This window comes from Mus caroli, chromosome 9 (assembly GCF_900094665.2).
Source record: "Mus caroli chromosome 9, CAROLI_EIJ_v1.1, whole genome shotgun sequence".
In the NCBI taxonomy this organism is placed as follows: domain Eukaryota; kingdom Metazoa; phylum Chordata; class Mammalia; order Rodentia; family Muridae; genus Mus; species Mus caroli.
Genome location: NC_034578.1, coordinates 106,067,432 through 106,081,667, shown reverse-complemented (window position 1 = coordinate 106,081,667; position 14,236 = coordinate 106,067,432). Strand labels below are relative to the sequence as shown.

The window sequence follows — 14,236 nt, the reverse complement described above, 5'->3', positions numbered from 1 at the left end:
TGTGTGTGTGTGTGTGTGTGTGTGTGTGTGTGTGTGTGTGTGTGTGATCACCAAGCTAGATCTAGTGTGACAGTCTGAGGTGAGTTCCCTGAAACCACAGCTATGCCTAGCACTTGCCCCTCCCCTGATGACATCCTTGCTGAGGTCACTGTGACTGACCTGGCAGGCCAGTTTGTCTTCTCACTGGAATTGACTAACCTTCGTTACTGCCAGGCAGAGCACAACTCAGGAGTGCTGTGGCCAAGGATGGTGACCAGGTGACCAGGTGACCAGGCAGAACACTTTCAAGTCTCTCAGATCCCCGACATAGTTCACTGTGGCTCTCTCTGGGGCAAGGGATTGAAGAAAGGGCATTGGGAAGGTCAAACAAGAGGGGCTCTAAAGAGGATAGGAATGAGATCACCGTGTCCACGGGATGTCATGAGGTCAGCGGACACAGCAGTAAGACGAGGAAGACCACTGGATGCAAACAATCTGCCTGGTTCACCACGGCAATTAGCCACTTGCTGTAGAAGGCAACGTCTGTATAAACTCCAGGGTATCCTTGGCGACCACAGCTGATGCCCCAGCTCACAACTCCTAACTGCACCCATTTGTTATCAAATTCACAGGACATCGGGCCTCCAGAGTCTCCCTGAAGAAAGAGAAAGAAACAAATATGAAGAATGGAATTGAGCCCCAGTGGGTTTCGCTAATTACACTGGAAGACACTCAGGGGACAGGCACATATAGTTTCCTTGGGCATCCCAAAGGTCCAGCCAGAGCCAAGTGCTGTGGCATATGCCTATAGTATCAGCCCTAGTGAGGGTGAGGCAGAAGGATTTCAGGGAGTTCAAGCCTACCGTACTACGTACTAAGACACTGACTCGGAAAGAGGGGCAGGGAAGCATCCTTGCCACGCCCAAGCTTCTATTAATACACAAATGCTGGAACTGGGTTTATACCTATGGTCAGTGAAGAATTAATGGGGAAGTGTTAATGTGCTCTGAGGTTATCTTCGCCATTTCTGGAGTCATGGTGGTGTTAAATTCTGAATTCTACTTCCGAGGGGCAGGAGACATGGCCCTTCTACAGAGGACAGACGCTGGAATACTTGAGAACACCCACATGGTGACCCACCACCACCTGCCACTCCAGTTCTAAGGGGTCCTACACCCTCTTCTGGCTTCTGCAGGCACTGCACGCACACAGCACACATAAATATATGATAGCAAACCACTCACACACATAAAACGAAGACAAATTTTTTTTTTCTTTTTTTGGTTTTTCGAGACAGGGTTTCTCTGTGTAGTCCTGGCTGTCCTGGAACTCACTCTGTAGACCAGGCTGGCCTCGAACTCAGAAATCCGCCTGCCTCTGCCTCCCAAGTGCTGGGATTAAAGGCGTGCGCCACCACGCCCGGCGACAAATTTTTTTATCCCATTAAATATCATTGCTATGTAGCAGCTCCTTGCATTTAATGCAATTTCTCCCCTCACCTATACAGCAAGATCCTGGTGGATTATAGAGCCCATTTATGCATATTCTTCTCCCAAACCTACTTCAGAGACCCTAACAATCACTTCAGTGAAAAAAAAAAAAATAGGCTTCCATGGGACTGGAAAGATGACTCAGCAGTTATGAGCACTGATTATTCTTCCAGAGGTTCTGAGTTCAATTCTCAGCAACCACATGGTGGCTCACAACCATCTGTAATGGGATCCGATGCCCTCTTCTGGGGTGTCTGAAGACAGCTACATTGTACTCATACACATAAAATATAAGCAAACAAACCAACCAACCATAGGCTTTCTCAGTACCCCTTACCACCTCTACCCTCTCATGAGCTGATCATTTTACCTCAGACACCTCAGACATGCTTGCCTCACTGCTTGGTTGCTCTAGACCCTGGTCAGAACTTAACAGCATCTTCTTCATGCTCTGAAGACATTAATTCTGGAATTATATATCCAAGGGAGCCACTGATCTAAAAGGAAAATCTGACCATGTTCACTCGGCCGCACTTCCCACGTTTGCCTAGGCCATTCTAGAAACTTGGCCACCTTCAGCCCAATCTTACTGCTCCAGGTATTTAACACATCCGCATCCTCTACCCTAGTGTGGGGGTACAAGCCTAAGGTTTCTTGTCCACTGCTCTTCACTTCCCATCCCTGAAATGGGAGACCAGATCTCACTACATAACCAAGACTCACCTCACACTCACTATGTAGGCTAGTCTGACCTTGAGCTTTTGATCTTCCTACTTCAAACTCGTGAGTGCTGGGATTACAAGTGTATACCACACACTAGGACAACATAAGAAGTCCACTCAGACCTCCGATCCCCTACGCATATTCACCCCTATCTCTAAAAACAGTATCACAGGAGGATCTTCAGTTCATGTCTTTGGACTTCCACAGCAGTCTGATAGCTATGGTGTTGTGTTGTCAGGTTATGATATGAGTCAACTGAGTGAACATGAGCTCATGTTCCCTTTGTGGTGGGAACTGCCACATAGGGAAACTAGATGCAAAGCATTGTTATATTACCCACCCCCAACTTCAACACATAAACAGGAACCCCACACATCCACCTACACAGGTCCTTTAGAGAGGACCAAACCAGCTGGACACAGTGGTGTCTCCCTGTAATCTCAACACGTGGGAGGTTGATGCAAGCCAATCTCAAGTTCAAGGCTATCCTGTGCTACACAGAAAGATAGAGTGAGGCCAGCTCCTGGAGCCATGGAGTGTTGGGACTCTCCCCATTAATTTTCTTGAGTAAACGAGTTAGCAAATAACTCAGGCCTTGACATCTGGGGCTAAGAAAGGAGTCCGTGAACGTACCTGGCAGGCGTCCTTTCCTCTTTCTTTATAGCCACAGACCATGCCTCTCTTGACGAGATCCACAGAACTTGAGGTAGCTTTCTTCAGCATCTCATTACATTCCTCATAAAGGATGACATTTTGGTCCACCTCCTGGAGGATTTCTGCCGGAACATCTGGTGCTGATGAAAAAGATCAGCAGCGTATAAATCTGCTTAGTGGACAGCAAGCATGCAAACACCCAAGAATCCCCCTGGACAAAAGTTAATACTGTCCCCATCTGACACGGAAGAAAGTAAAACTAAAAACTGTGATAGGAAAAACATTGAGTAACAGGCAGGATTGAGCCAGGCATAATGGCCTAAGTCTGTAAGTCCATGGGAGGCCAAGGTGGGAGAATCTCAAGTGCAAGTCCTGCCTGAGCTACAGTGTGAGTTTCCAAGGCTCTGCCTCAAAAGAAAAAGTAGAAAGGGCAGGGAATACAGCTTCGTGCTAGAGCTCTTCACTAGCACACGAAAGGCCCTGGGTCCAATTCTCATGCTTCAAGGGGGGAAACTAAGACAAAAGAAGAGTAGTATTTCTGAAAGGGAAGCAAGGCCTGAGAGGATGAGGAAATGACAGCCCATCAAACTCATTACTGATGTCAGTGTGGTAGAGAAGATAGCGTGTGCATCCTTTATTTGTTTGTCAGTGAGATGGGGTCTTTCCCTAGCCCTGACTAGTCTCGAACTATCCATAGTTCTGCACGTAACACCACACCCAGCCAATTTTCTTCACTTTCTAGAACACGATCGCAGGCTCTCAGGAGATAGAACCCTAAAAGGTATCGCAATTGACTTCTTCTCACGGATAAGACTCGTACCAACAGAGACCTGTGGCTCACCCAATTCCTCTAGGCACAAGGAACTCCATAAATACCAAGGCAGGAACTTCCATTGAGAAGCTGGCCAGCAGATCATCCTTTCGTGAGGCAAAATCCACCCAAGGTGCTAGAGAGATGGCTCAGCAGTTAAGAGACCTGGGTTCACCTCCCTCAGCGTGTGGAGACTCACAACTCATATATAACTCCAGTCCCAGGGGCTGTGACACCCAAGAGCTATCAGTCAGGCATTTGGTACACAGACATGCATGGAGGCAAAACACTCATAACACACCAAATCCAATAAATCAGATCTGGATTATCCACCCAGGAGAATTCCATCCCATTTGGCCTTTGTCCACTGGGAAAGTAGCAATCCCTCTAACCATTCAGCACACTGCCCCACAAATCTGCAAAAGGAGATTTGACACATTTCCAGTCCCCAGGAGAGAGGGATACCTTTTGTGGGCTGTCATCAGATGTTTGCGTTGTGACAAAAGATTTCAACACAAGACCAAGGATCACCTAAGCTGACCATGACCTTGATTCCTGCCAAACTGCCTACCCAACAAAACACACACACACACACACACATGCCTGCCAAGGAGTCTGCCTCTCTCTTGTGCCTCTTGGGATCTTTTGTTTCTACGCCAGGAAGAAGGTTGAACTTCCTTCTGAGCACCAGTCTTACCTCCTGGCACTAGTTTTCCCCATCCTGTCACCCAACATTTGGTCCCAGCTTTTACAGGAAAACTCTCTGAAGGGATGCAGACAGGGTATATGGTAGCGGTGAAATTCACAGGGTGTTGGAGCTTGAGAAGAGCAATATCATTTTTAACGACGACAGTTGTTGAGAACTGAGGGTGGACAAAGATGGTCTTGATGGGAATCACTAGACTTGTATTCTGTCGGTAGACACTCCGATCGCCCACCTTGACGTTGTACTGGATTCGGCTGTGGAAAAAAATGTGTTGCCTCGTTAGCCATGACCCCACCAAGCTCTCTTACACCCCTTCCACTCGGTCCCTGCTTCTCAACATGTCCCCAATCTCTATCATCCTGTGTCTGTCACTGAAACTCTTTATTAATCTCTCAACTGTTTTGCCTGTGCCACACCCTAAGTATTTCTAGTAGCAAGATGGTCATAGCACGGCCACCCCCTTCTTTTGTTCTGGAATGTTTCTGTCAGGCAGGTAGATTAGACAGCAGGGTTTCCCTCCAGATCCCTCCCCACGACTCCTCACCTGTAAATACAATGGGCGGCAGTCAGCACCCACTGGGAATTGATGAGGGAACCTCCGCAGACATGCATGTGTCTGACCCGAACGCTCACCTGCCAGGGCCACTTCCCCTCTTCAGCGTCCACCCCTCCCATGATCTTCATAAAGGGTTGGCCACACACTGAGGGAAGATGAAAAGAACTCATAAGCATTAGGCCCTCTCTTCATGTTAGCGTTTCCACAGAAAAAAACACGTTCCCCCAATGATAGCCAAGAAGGAGGCTATGTCCTGTTGAACACCACAGGCACTTCATACCCTCAAGGCTTCAGCATCATACAGGCCCTGTGGCAGTCATATCCCCTGAAGCCACCCACAGGCAAGGCAACCGGACTCAACACAACAGTGGTCTGGGCGACACCCGTGACTCTCAGGGAGTCATTAGCTCTTACTGTGGGCCTTGACCCAGCCCTCCCCTTGCCACAGACAACCCTTACCAAATTACCTAAGGAAAAGTTCATGAAAGGAGAGCGGGTGGTAGCCTTGGACATGCGCACCCGGGTGGGTGGCGGTGGGTTGTCCCTCGGGGCTTCACTAAGACCTGAGGGGAAACCGGAAGTAGAGAGTACAGAGGCGGCTGCCCAGGCCTCGCAAGGCTTTGGCTGAAGCAGCAAGAGGAAGGCTATGAGGCCCAGGGAGCCACCTCCGGACGCCATGCCATCACGTAGGCCACCCTCCATCTCCCAGTAAGGTGGCACCCGCTCCCCAGGCTCACGTGGCCACCCTCGGTTCTGTCAGGAGAAACGGGCTCCGCGGAGAGCTGCAGGGGGCGCCAGTGAGTCAGAGGCATCACCGCTTCTTGCTTTCACTCAGTTCATAGCACACTGAGCACACCCTGACCTGGGACAGAGGGGACAGTCATCCTTGATGGAGACCTCCTAATTCAGGACCCCTTATTTCCTGTGGAGCTTGACGTAGAACTGGTAAGGACAGAACTCTGGGAATGAGAGGGGAAGCCCTAGGTCTCCAAAGAGGCACCTCAAACCGAGATTCATTCACCAGACTTCTGCTTGTAGGCTATTCTCTCTGAGCTATGGGACAAGTTGAAAGAAAATTAGCAAATGTCCAGGCCTGGAGAGGTGGCTCAGTGTTTAAGAGTGCACAGTGCTCTTGCAAAGGACTGCTGTTCAATATCTACATGGAAACTCAACACCACTCTTAACTCCAGTTCCAGGGGATGGAGTGCCCTCCTCTGGCCTCTGTGGGCCCTAGGCATGTCCATACATGCAGGCAAAATACTCAGACACAGAAAATAAAAATAAATATATGTTCTTAAGTAAGCCACCAAAGATACCCGTAAGTCAATCCAACTCTACTACTCTGTGTCCTTGATGTCTTCTGTGGTAACTCACGGCTTTCTCTTTGCTGCCCTGATGCTCAGAGCCTCTGCTCTTGGGCATCATCCCTGTTGACCTGGGAGGATGGAGAGAGACAATAACAGCAACCTGTGACCTTCTGTGCTTCTCGACTTTCCCCAGCTGAAGGAGGAGGGCCAAATCAATTTATGTTTCAATGTCTTGGTGGGGGGGAGGGGTTAAGTAAGAATGGCCCCCATAGACTCACGTGTTTGAAAACTTGTCCCATGGGGAGTGGCAGTATTAGGAGGTGTGGCCTTGTTGGAGGAAGTGTGTCATTGCAGGGGCGGGGCTCAGGGGCGGGGCTTTGAGGTCTCCTGTGCTTAAGCTATGCTCAGTGTGGTTTACAGTCACTTCTGCTGCTTGCAGACCACGATGTAGAACTCTCAGCTCCTCCTCCGGCATGTCTGCCTGCATGCTGCCATGTTTCCCACCATGATGAAAATGAACTAAACCTTCGAAACCGTAAGCCAGCCCCAGTTAAATGTTTTCCTGTATAGGAGTGGACTGGGGAAGGGGCACATTCTTTAGGGTGCTCTTTTGGTCACAAGATGGGTGGGAAAGCAGGTCATTCCAATAGTTGCACCCCCACCCACCAGAAACCCTCTGCTTTCAAACTGTTTCTTTTTGAGACAGGGTCTTTTTGAGACCAAGCTTATGCAGGGATGTTTTTTAAAAAACAAAAAATGGGCTGGAGAGATGGCTCAGTGGTTAAGAGCACTGACTGCTCTTCTGAAGGTCCTGAGTTCAAATCCCAGCAACCACATGGTGGCTCACAACCATCCGTAATGAGATCTGGCACTCTCTTCTGGTGTGTCTGAAGACAGCTACAGTGTACTTAGATATAAATAAACCTTTAAAAAAAAACTGGGAGGTGGTTGCACATCCTTTTAATCTCAGCACTTAGAAGGCAAGAGGATCTCTTTAAGTTCAAGGCCAACCTGGTCTATGGAGAGAGTTCTAAGACAGTCAGGGCTACACAGAGAAACCCTGTCTCAGGGGGAAACAAAACAAAACCACGTAGGGTTCTGTGCATGCTAGGGAGGTCCTCTTAACAACTGAGCTACAAGCCCAGCACAGCAAGGAACTCCTAACATTTTGTGGAAAGCTGGAAGAGCTTTCCACACCTATTTGAACCAACAAACTGAGATTCTGGTAGGCACATTCCCTATCTGGGCTTAAGTCATAGCTACCAATAGTACTCAAAGCCCACGTGAATTCTCTTTGTAGGGGAGTTTTTTGTTGTTTCTCCGGCCCCATACCTTGAGCCTGTTCTGGAGCACGCTGGGATGTGATTCTGCCTATTAGACCCAGACACAGGGAAGGCTGACTGAAGTGGTACAGGACCCAAAGTGTCGAGTCTTTATAACACAACTTCTTCAAGTAAAGCTCTGACATCTGCAAGCTAAACAAGGTGAGAGCTGTCAAATGAACCGGTGAGGCTGACTGCTTCTAATATCAAGAGAGGTCCGAGGCTGCTAAGAGGACAGGAGATTACAAAGTTCCCCAATGTGACCCCATTTAAATTATCCTTGCTTTCCCCAAATCAGTGCCTTAACTCTCATGTCAGAACCTCGTGAAGCTGTTCATTTGTGTTGAAACTGAAGCCACCTCAAAGATTAAGCATGACATTTAATGCAATTACATCAAAGTTGCAATTATAAGAAACACGAAAATACTTCAGAACCTTTTAATCATAAGGTGAGAAATCATAGAACCTTTTAATCCAAGAGGGTAAGATCAGAGATTGCCGGTCAGTCAAATCACTCAGAGGCTGGAGGAGGCACTTGCCATGCAACCCTGACCACCTGAATTGAACCCCCAGAACCCACACTAGGAGATGCCCAATCCAGACTTTTCCTGAGCTCCACACATACTTCTGTACACACACATACACACACACATACACACACACACACACACCCATGCATACATGCTTGGGTTTGAACCTAGTGCATCATGTGTGCTAGGCAAGTGCTCTCTACCACTGATATATATATATATATATATATATATATATATATATATATATATATATTCCTCTGTCTCAGGCCCAATAAATTGTCTTTAATATGTAAAAGGCAGAGTGTGGCCTACTGTAAGACTTTAGAACTTCTAGGATCTGCAGATCCAAAGTAAATTTGCACCTTTTCATGGGCCTTTCTTCATAAATTTCCATCAAGTGTTTATGAGAAAGATTAGAGGCAGGGCAAAGGACCAAAGAAAGCCTTGCTTAGAATGTGGTTTAGAGGAGGCGCGCAAGAGTGAAATACTGTACAAGAGGAATGAAGCCAGGCTCAGAGCCTGCTACTCTCTTCTCACCCCCGGTCCTGCCCCCAAAAGAAAGTCTTATGCTAAGAGGAAGGAGGAAAAAAAACCTAACTTCACCTAATGGGTGAAGACAATATGAGATAACCTATGCTAGGAGACCCCACCCATCATTATCTGACCCAAACATGCACCGGCCTAAGGAGGTGGCCCTTAGAAGTAAAGCATACACACGTGCACTCACACGCACACCCATACATATACACACAGGCACATGTGAATACACACACATGCACACACACACCCATGCATATACACATAGGCACATGTGCACACACACTCATGCATGAACACACAACCATACATATACACACAGGCACACATGTACATGTGCATACACACTCATGCACACTCACACACCCTGCCGAGTGTCCAGGAACAAGTAATAGCAATCTGCTGCTGGCAGAGTGGTTCACAGGAGTGTGGAGAAGCCATCCTCCCGGAGGCAAGGAGAGAACGCCAGTAAACTTACAATGGAACAGACACCAAGAAGAACTCGACAGCTCTCCACCCTCTGCACTGGTATAAGCAAATAATAATAATAATAATAATACGAATAAGAAGAAGAAGAAGAAGAAGAAGAAGAAGAAGAAGAAGAAGAAGAAGAAGAAGAAGAAGAAGAAGTATTTAAAATCTGTACGTAGGAGAGTATCCATGGCAACCACAAAGTCTTGTTTGATTATCTCAATACTTCCCACTACAGAGAAGACATAGTCAAAGCTGGGAGCACAGCTCAGTTGTGAAGCACTTGCCTACCATCTGTAAGACCCTGGCATCACAGGGAAGGGAGGGAGGGAGGGAGGGAGGGACGGACGGACGGAGGGAGGGAGAAAAAAGCTAATTGCTTAGGGCTCATCTCATAGTTTTAGAAAAGAACAATGAATGAAGAACTGCATATCAAGCATAGTGGCGCACACCTTTGATCCCAGCACTTGGAGGAGAGAAGCTGACAGATCTCTGTGAGTTCAAGGCCACAGAAACCGAGCAGCAACAACAAAAAACAAAAACAAAACAAAGAGGTGATGGATGGGAGAAAGACAAAATATAATGTTTTCTCTTTTAGGCTGAATCTTGATTTAAACAGATAAACAGAAGACATGAAAACCAAAGACTCACTATGGGGGAGGGGGGAGGGGAATCAGCGAGAGGCAGGAAGAAGGGATGGTGGCAGAGGGCAGCGTGCTGATAAGAGCAAAGCCCGGAGATACATATGCATGAAAATATCGTAGCAAATGAAATCAATTCTCTTTTATGCTAACTAAAAAAAATATTTCTTAAAGAAATACAATTCTTTCCTTTTTAATTTTGTTTTGGAGACAGGACCTTACTATGTAGTTCTGGCTATCCAAGAACTCTCTATATAGATGAGGCTGGCCTCGAACTCACAGAGATTTGCCTGCCTCTGTCTCCCGAGGGCTGGGATGAGACTACCATGGCTATCACAATGTTGTCCTGAAATCAGAGCCACTGGTAGAGTCTGACTGGTGAGCTCCTAGCCAATAAGAGAGCCTGTCTCAACAAATCCAACCCCATAATGAATGACACCAAGGTCGACCTGCAGCCTCTACATGCACTTGTGCATGGACACACACACACACACACACACATACATGTGAATTGTTAAAACATCTGAGCAAAGTATGAACATTATGGGAGTTGAGCAGATGAGGAGAGAAACAGAACACTTATTTAATAAAGTAATAGCTGAAAACTCCCCAGATCTTGACAAGGATCCAGACAACCTCTAGATCCAAGATGTTTACAGGTCTCCAATGTATTCAATCCAAAAAATCCTCTACAGAGTACGTTATAATCAAACTACAAGGCTGCAGGTGAAGAGGCCATTCTACAAGCAGCAACAGCAATATAAGGCAGATACCAGAACTCAGACATGACAGGAGGAGAGTCAGGAGTTCAAGGCCACTTTGGACTACATGAGCTCCTGTCTCAAAACTCCTTAATAAATGTAAAAATACAGTAGAAAAACAAGTCAGGATTTGGGAGACTGGGATAGGAGGGTTTCCATGAGTTGGAGGCCAGTTTGGGGTAGAGTAAGACCCAAAGCAAGCTCAACCATAGTCAGCCTCTTCTTCAAAACCAAGGGATGGGGTGGGGATGGTTGGAGAGATGGCCCAGCGGTTAAGAGCACTGACTGCTCTTCCAGAGGTGCTGAGTTCAAATCCCAGCAACCACATGGGTGGTTCACAACCATCTGTATTAGAATCCAGGGCACTCTGCTGGTGTGTGTCTGAAGACAGCTACAGTGTGCTTATATAAATAGAAATAAATCTAAAAAAAAAAAAAAAAAAAACCAAGGGATGGATGTCTGGAGATGCAGCTCAGCTGGTAGAGTGCTTGCCTAGGATGCAGGAGTCCCTGGTTTTGGTCCCTAGCACGGCACAGAACCAGCATAGTAGCACATGCCTGTAATCCCAACACTCAAGAGGTAGACGTTTAAATCATTCTTGCTACATTGAGGTCAAGGTCAGCCTGAGCTACAAGAGTTCCTGTCTAAAAACAAACAAAGACCAGACTTTGTTATATTTATAATACAGCACACAGGAGGTGGAGTCAGGAGGACATTGAGTTCCAGGCCAGCCTGGGCTACATAGCAAGACCCTGCCCGCTCCCCCAAAAAGAACAATCAATTGATTCGTTACATAATTAAACAAGCTATCTCATAGAAGAACAGAGTAATGTATTGCACAGACTTAGGTGGCTCGTGAGGAGACAGAGAAGGGAAGAAGCCAGAAGATATATAATTATACTCAGAAAGTATGGAGAAAGAAATTCCAAACTAGGCAAACACAAAGAGACAGAAATAGACAATGCTTGCCAGGAAAGTGACAGGGAAAGGATGGGTGGGTGGGGAGGGTGAGAAACTGGGAGTGATTACTAATGGCCCTTGAGTTTCTTTCTTGGGTGCTGAAAACGTTCTAAAATGTGCTGTGGTGATAGTTGCTCAACTCTGGGAACATACAAAAGCCGTTGGAATGTACACTTGAAATGAGTGAGTTCTGTGATATGTGAATTATATCCCAATAAAGATACTTAAGAAAACAGAAAAAAAGCCCAGCCTTGAAACCACAACTGTGAAGGGCAGAACAAACAGCTCTCAGACGAGTGGAGAGAAGCCAGTTAGATAGTGTGAGCCAAAGACATAAAGAAATACCAGGAAAGGGAGAGAAAGCAGGGCGCCAACACTAGAGAAAACAACTGCGGAAACAGCACAGAAAGGCAGAGAAGAAACCAAAATCCTGGGCCAGGAGTAGTGGCTCACAACTATATTCCCAGCACTTAGGAAGGGGAGAGAGGAGGATCAGGAGTTCAAGACCAACCTCAGCTACATAACAGCTTCAAGGCCAGCCTGTACCATGTGAAACCCTAGAGAGCAAGAGAGAGAGAGACAGAGAGAGAGACAGAGAGAGAGAGAGAGAGAGAGAGAATTAAGACATCAAAATTCTCAAACAGAGGAGACATCTCATAAGCCCTGCTAAAATGAGATAGTAAAATTACAAAAATAGTCTTCCTGTCCCAGCTGCCATCCATGGCCCTGGGCCTCAACAAAGGCCACAAGGTGACAAAACATCAGCAAGCCGAGACACAGCCGGCGCTGCAGGCTCCTCAGAAAGCATAACAAGTTGGTGTGGGACATGATCTGGGAGGAGTGGCGAGCCATGGAGTTGCTCAAAGTGTCCAAGGACAAGAGTGCACTCAATATTCATCAAGAAGAGGGTGGGCACGCACATCCGTGCCAAGAGAAAGCAGGAGGAGCTGAGCAACGTGCTGGCAGCCATGAGGAAGGCGGCGGCCAAGAAGGATTGATAAACCCTCCCCCAATTAAAGATCGTTCCTACAAAAATAGATAGATAGATAGATAGATAGATAGATAGATAGATAGATAGATAGATAGATAGATAGATAGATGGGGGAAAAGTTTCCATAGTAAAAGAATAAAAGACCCAAGCATCCACTGCCAAGACTGAGTGTGGGGGAGGCGGGGTGTCCTGATGGAGGAGTTGGAGAAGGACTGAAGGAGCTGAGAGGGTTTGCAACCCCATGGAGGGAGCCACAGTATCAACAGGCCAGACCTCCCGGAGCTCCCAGGAACTGGGCCACCACCCAAAGAATACATATGGAGGGATCCATGGCGTTGGTCGCATATGTGGCAGAGGATGGCCTTGTTAAACATCTGTGGGAGGAGAGGCCCTTGGGCCTGATGGTGTTTGATGACCCAATGTAAGGGAAGGCCTGGGTGGGAAAACGGGAGTGGGTGGGTGGGTGGGAGAGCACCCTCATAGAGGCAGGGGGAGGGGGGATGAGATAGGGGTTTTTTGAAGGGGAGACCAGGAAAGGAAAAACCATTTGAAATGTAAATAAAGAAAATACCCAATTAAAAAAAAAAGAAAAGGAAGAAAGATCCAAGCATATGAGCGTGTTCAGATGTAGTATGTATGAACACATGTGTACACGTGTATATCAGGTGTATATCAGGAGGGCAAGGGACAATCTTGGGTGTCATTCCTTGTCCTTCTTTCCTGGAGCTGACCACCTAGGCTACACTGCCTGACCCCAAGTGCCCGGACACTCACTTCTTATCTCTGCCTCTCTAGTGCTGGCATTACCACCACATGTCACCATGAATAGCTCTTTTTGACACAGGTTCTTGTAGTCAAACTCATGGCCTCACGCTTGCCAGGTTAGCACTTGACTAACTCTCCCAGCCCCAAAACATCTTTACTAAGGCCAAAGAATGCACTGTGTTCTTCCTTTTAAAAAAAAAAAATTTTTTAAGTTTAATTTTATGTGTACATGGTGTGTGTGTGTGTGTGTGTGTGTGTGTGTGTAGCCAATGGAGACCAGAAGAGGGCATCAGATCCCTTGGGACTGAAGGGATGAATAGTTAGTTCTGAGCCATCACTCGAGTGCTTGGAACTGAACCTGGGTCCTCTGAAAGAGCAACAAGTGCTCTTAACTGCTGAGCCATCTCTTCAGCCCCTGGACTATGTTCTTAACATAACATTTCCAACTTAAAAAGATTTTTATCATCACAGAACACGTCGTTGTAAGAAAAATGAAGCTGCCGGGCGTGGTGGCGTACGCCTTTAATCCCAGCACTCGGGAGGCAGAGGCAGGCGGATTTCTGAGTTCGAGGCCAGCCTGGTCTACAAAGTGAGTTCCAGGACAGCCAGGGCTACACAGAGAAACCCTGTCTCGAAAAACCAAAAAAAAAAAGAAAAAAGAAAAAAGAAGCTTATTTGGGATGTCATTTATAGACACACAGGAATGTCAAGAGTAACTTAGCCAAAGATAACTGGGGACTCTAAAATACAGGTTGTAATAAATATAAGAGGAAATGTGTTTTTAAAATATTTTTGAGAATTCCTTAGGGTAGCTGGAGAGATGACTCAGCACCTAAAACATGTCCTGTTCTAGCAGAGGGGCTGGGTTCAGTTACCAGCATTCACAGGGTGGCTTACAACTGTCCTAACCCCAGCTCCAATCAGCTCAGATGCCCTCTTCTGGCCTCCAAGGGAACTGCATGCATGTGATGCACATACACACATATACATGTAACATAAAATAAATGTCTATCAAATTTCATTTAAAAA

The 14,236-nt window shown here is 46.8% G+C and overlaps 1 protein-coding gene and 1 pseudogene across 1 annotated transcript; one reads left to right on the top strand and one right to left on the bottom strand.

Moving 5' to 3' along the window:
* Nucleotides 1–12: 12 nt before the first annotated feature.
* LOC110302102 (serine protease 42) lies at nucleotides 13–5,622 on the bottom strand. Its single transcript, XM_021172883.1, has 5 exons — nucleotides 5,387–5,622; nucleotides 4,908–5,064; nucleotides 4,355–4,617; nucleotides 2,826–2,986; nucleotides 13–634 (listed from the first exon to the last, which is right to left on the bottom strand). Exons 1-5 carry the CDS (start codon nucleotides 5,619–5,621, stop codon nucleotides 419–421), a joined length of 1,032 nt encoding a protein of 343 aa, XP_021028542.1. The 5' UTR covers nucleotide 5,622; the 3' UTR covers nucleotides 13–418.
* Nucleotides 5,623–8,752: 3,130 nt separating this feature from the next.
* On the top strand, nucleotides 8,753–12,449 carry LOC110302443 (annotated as a pseudogene).
* Nucleotides 12,450–14,236: the final 1,787 nt, after the last annotated feature.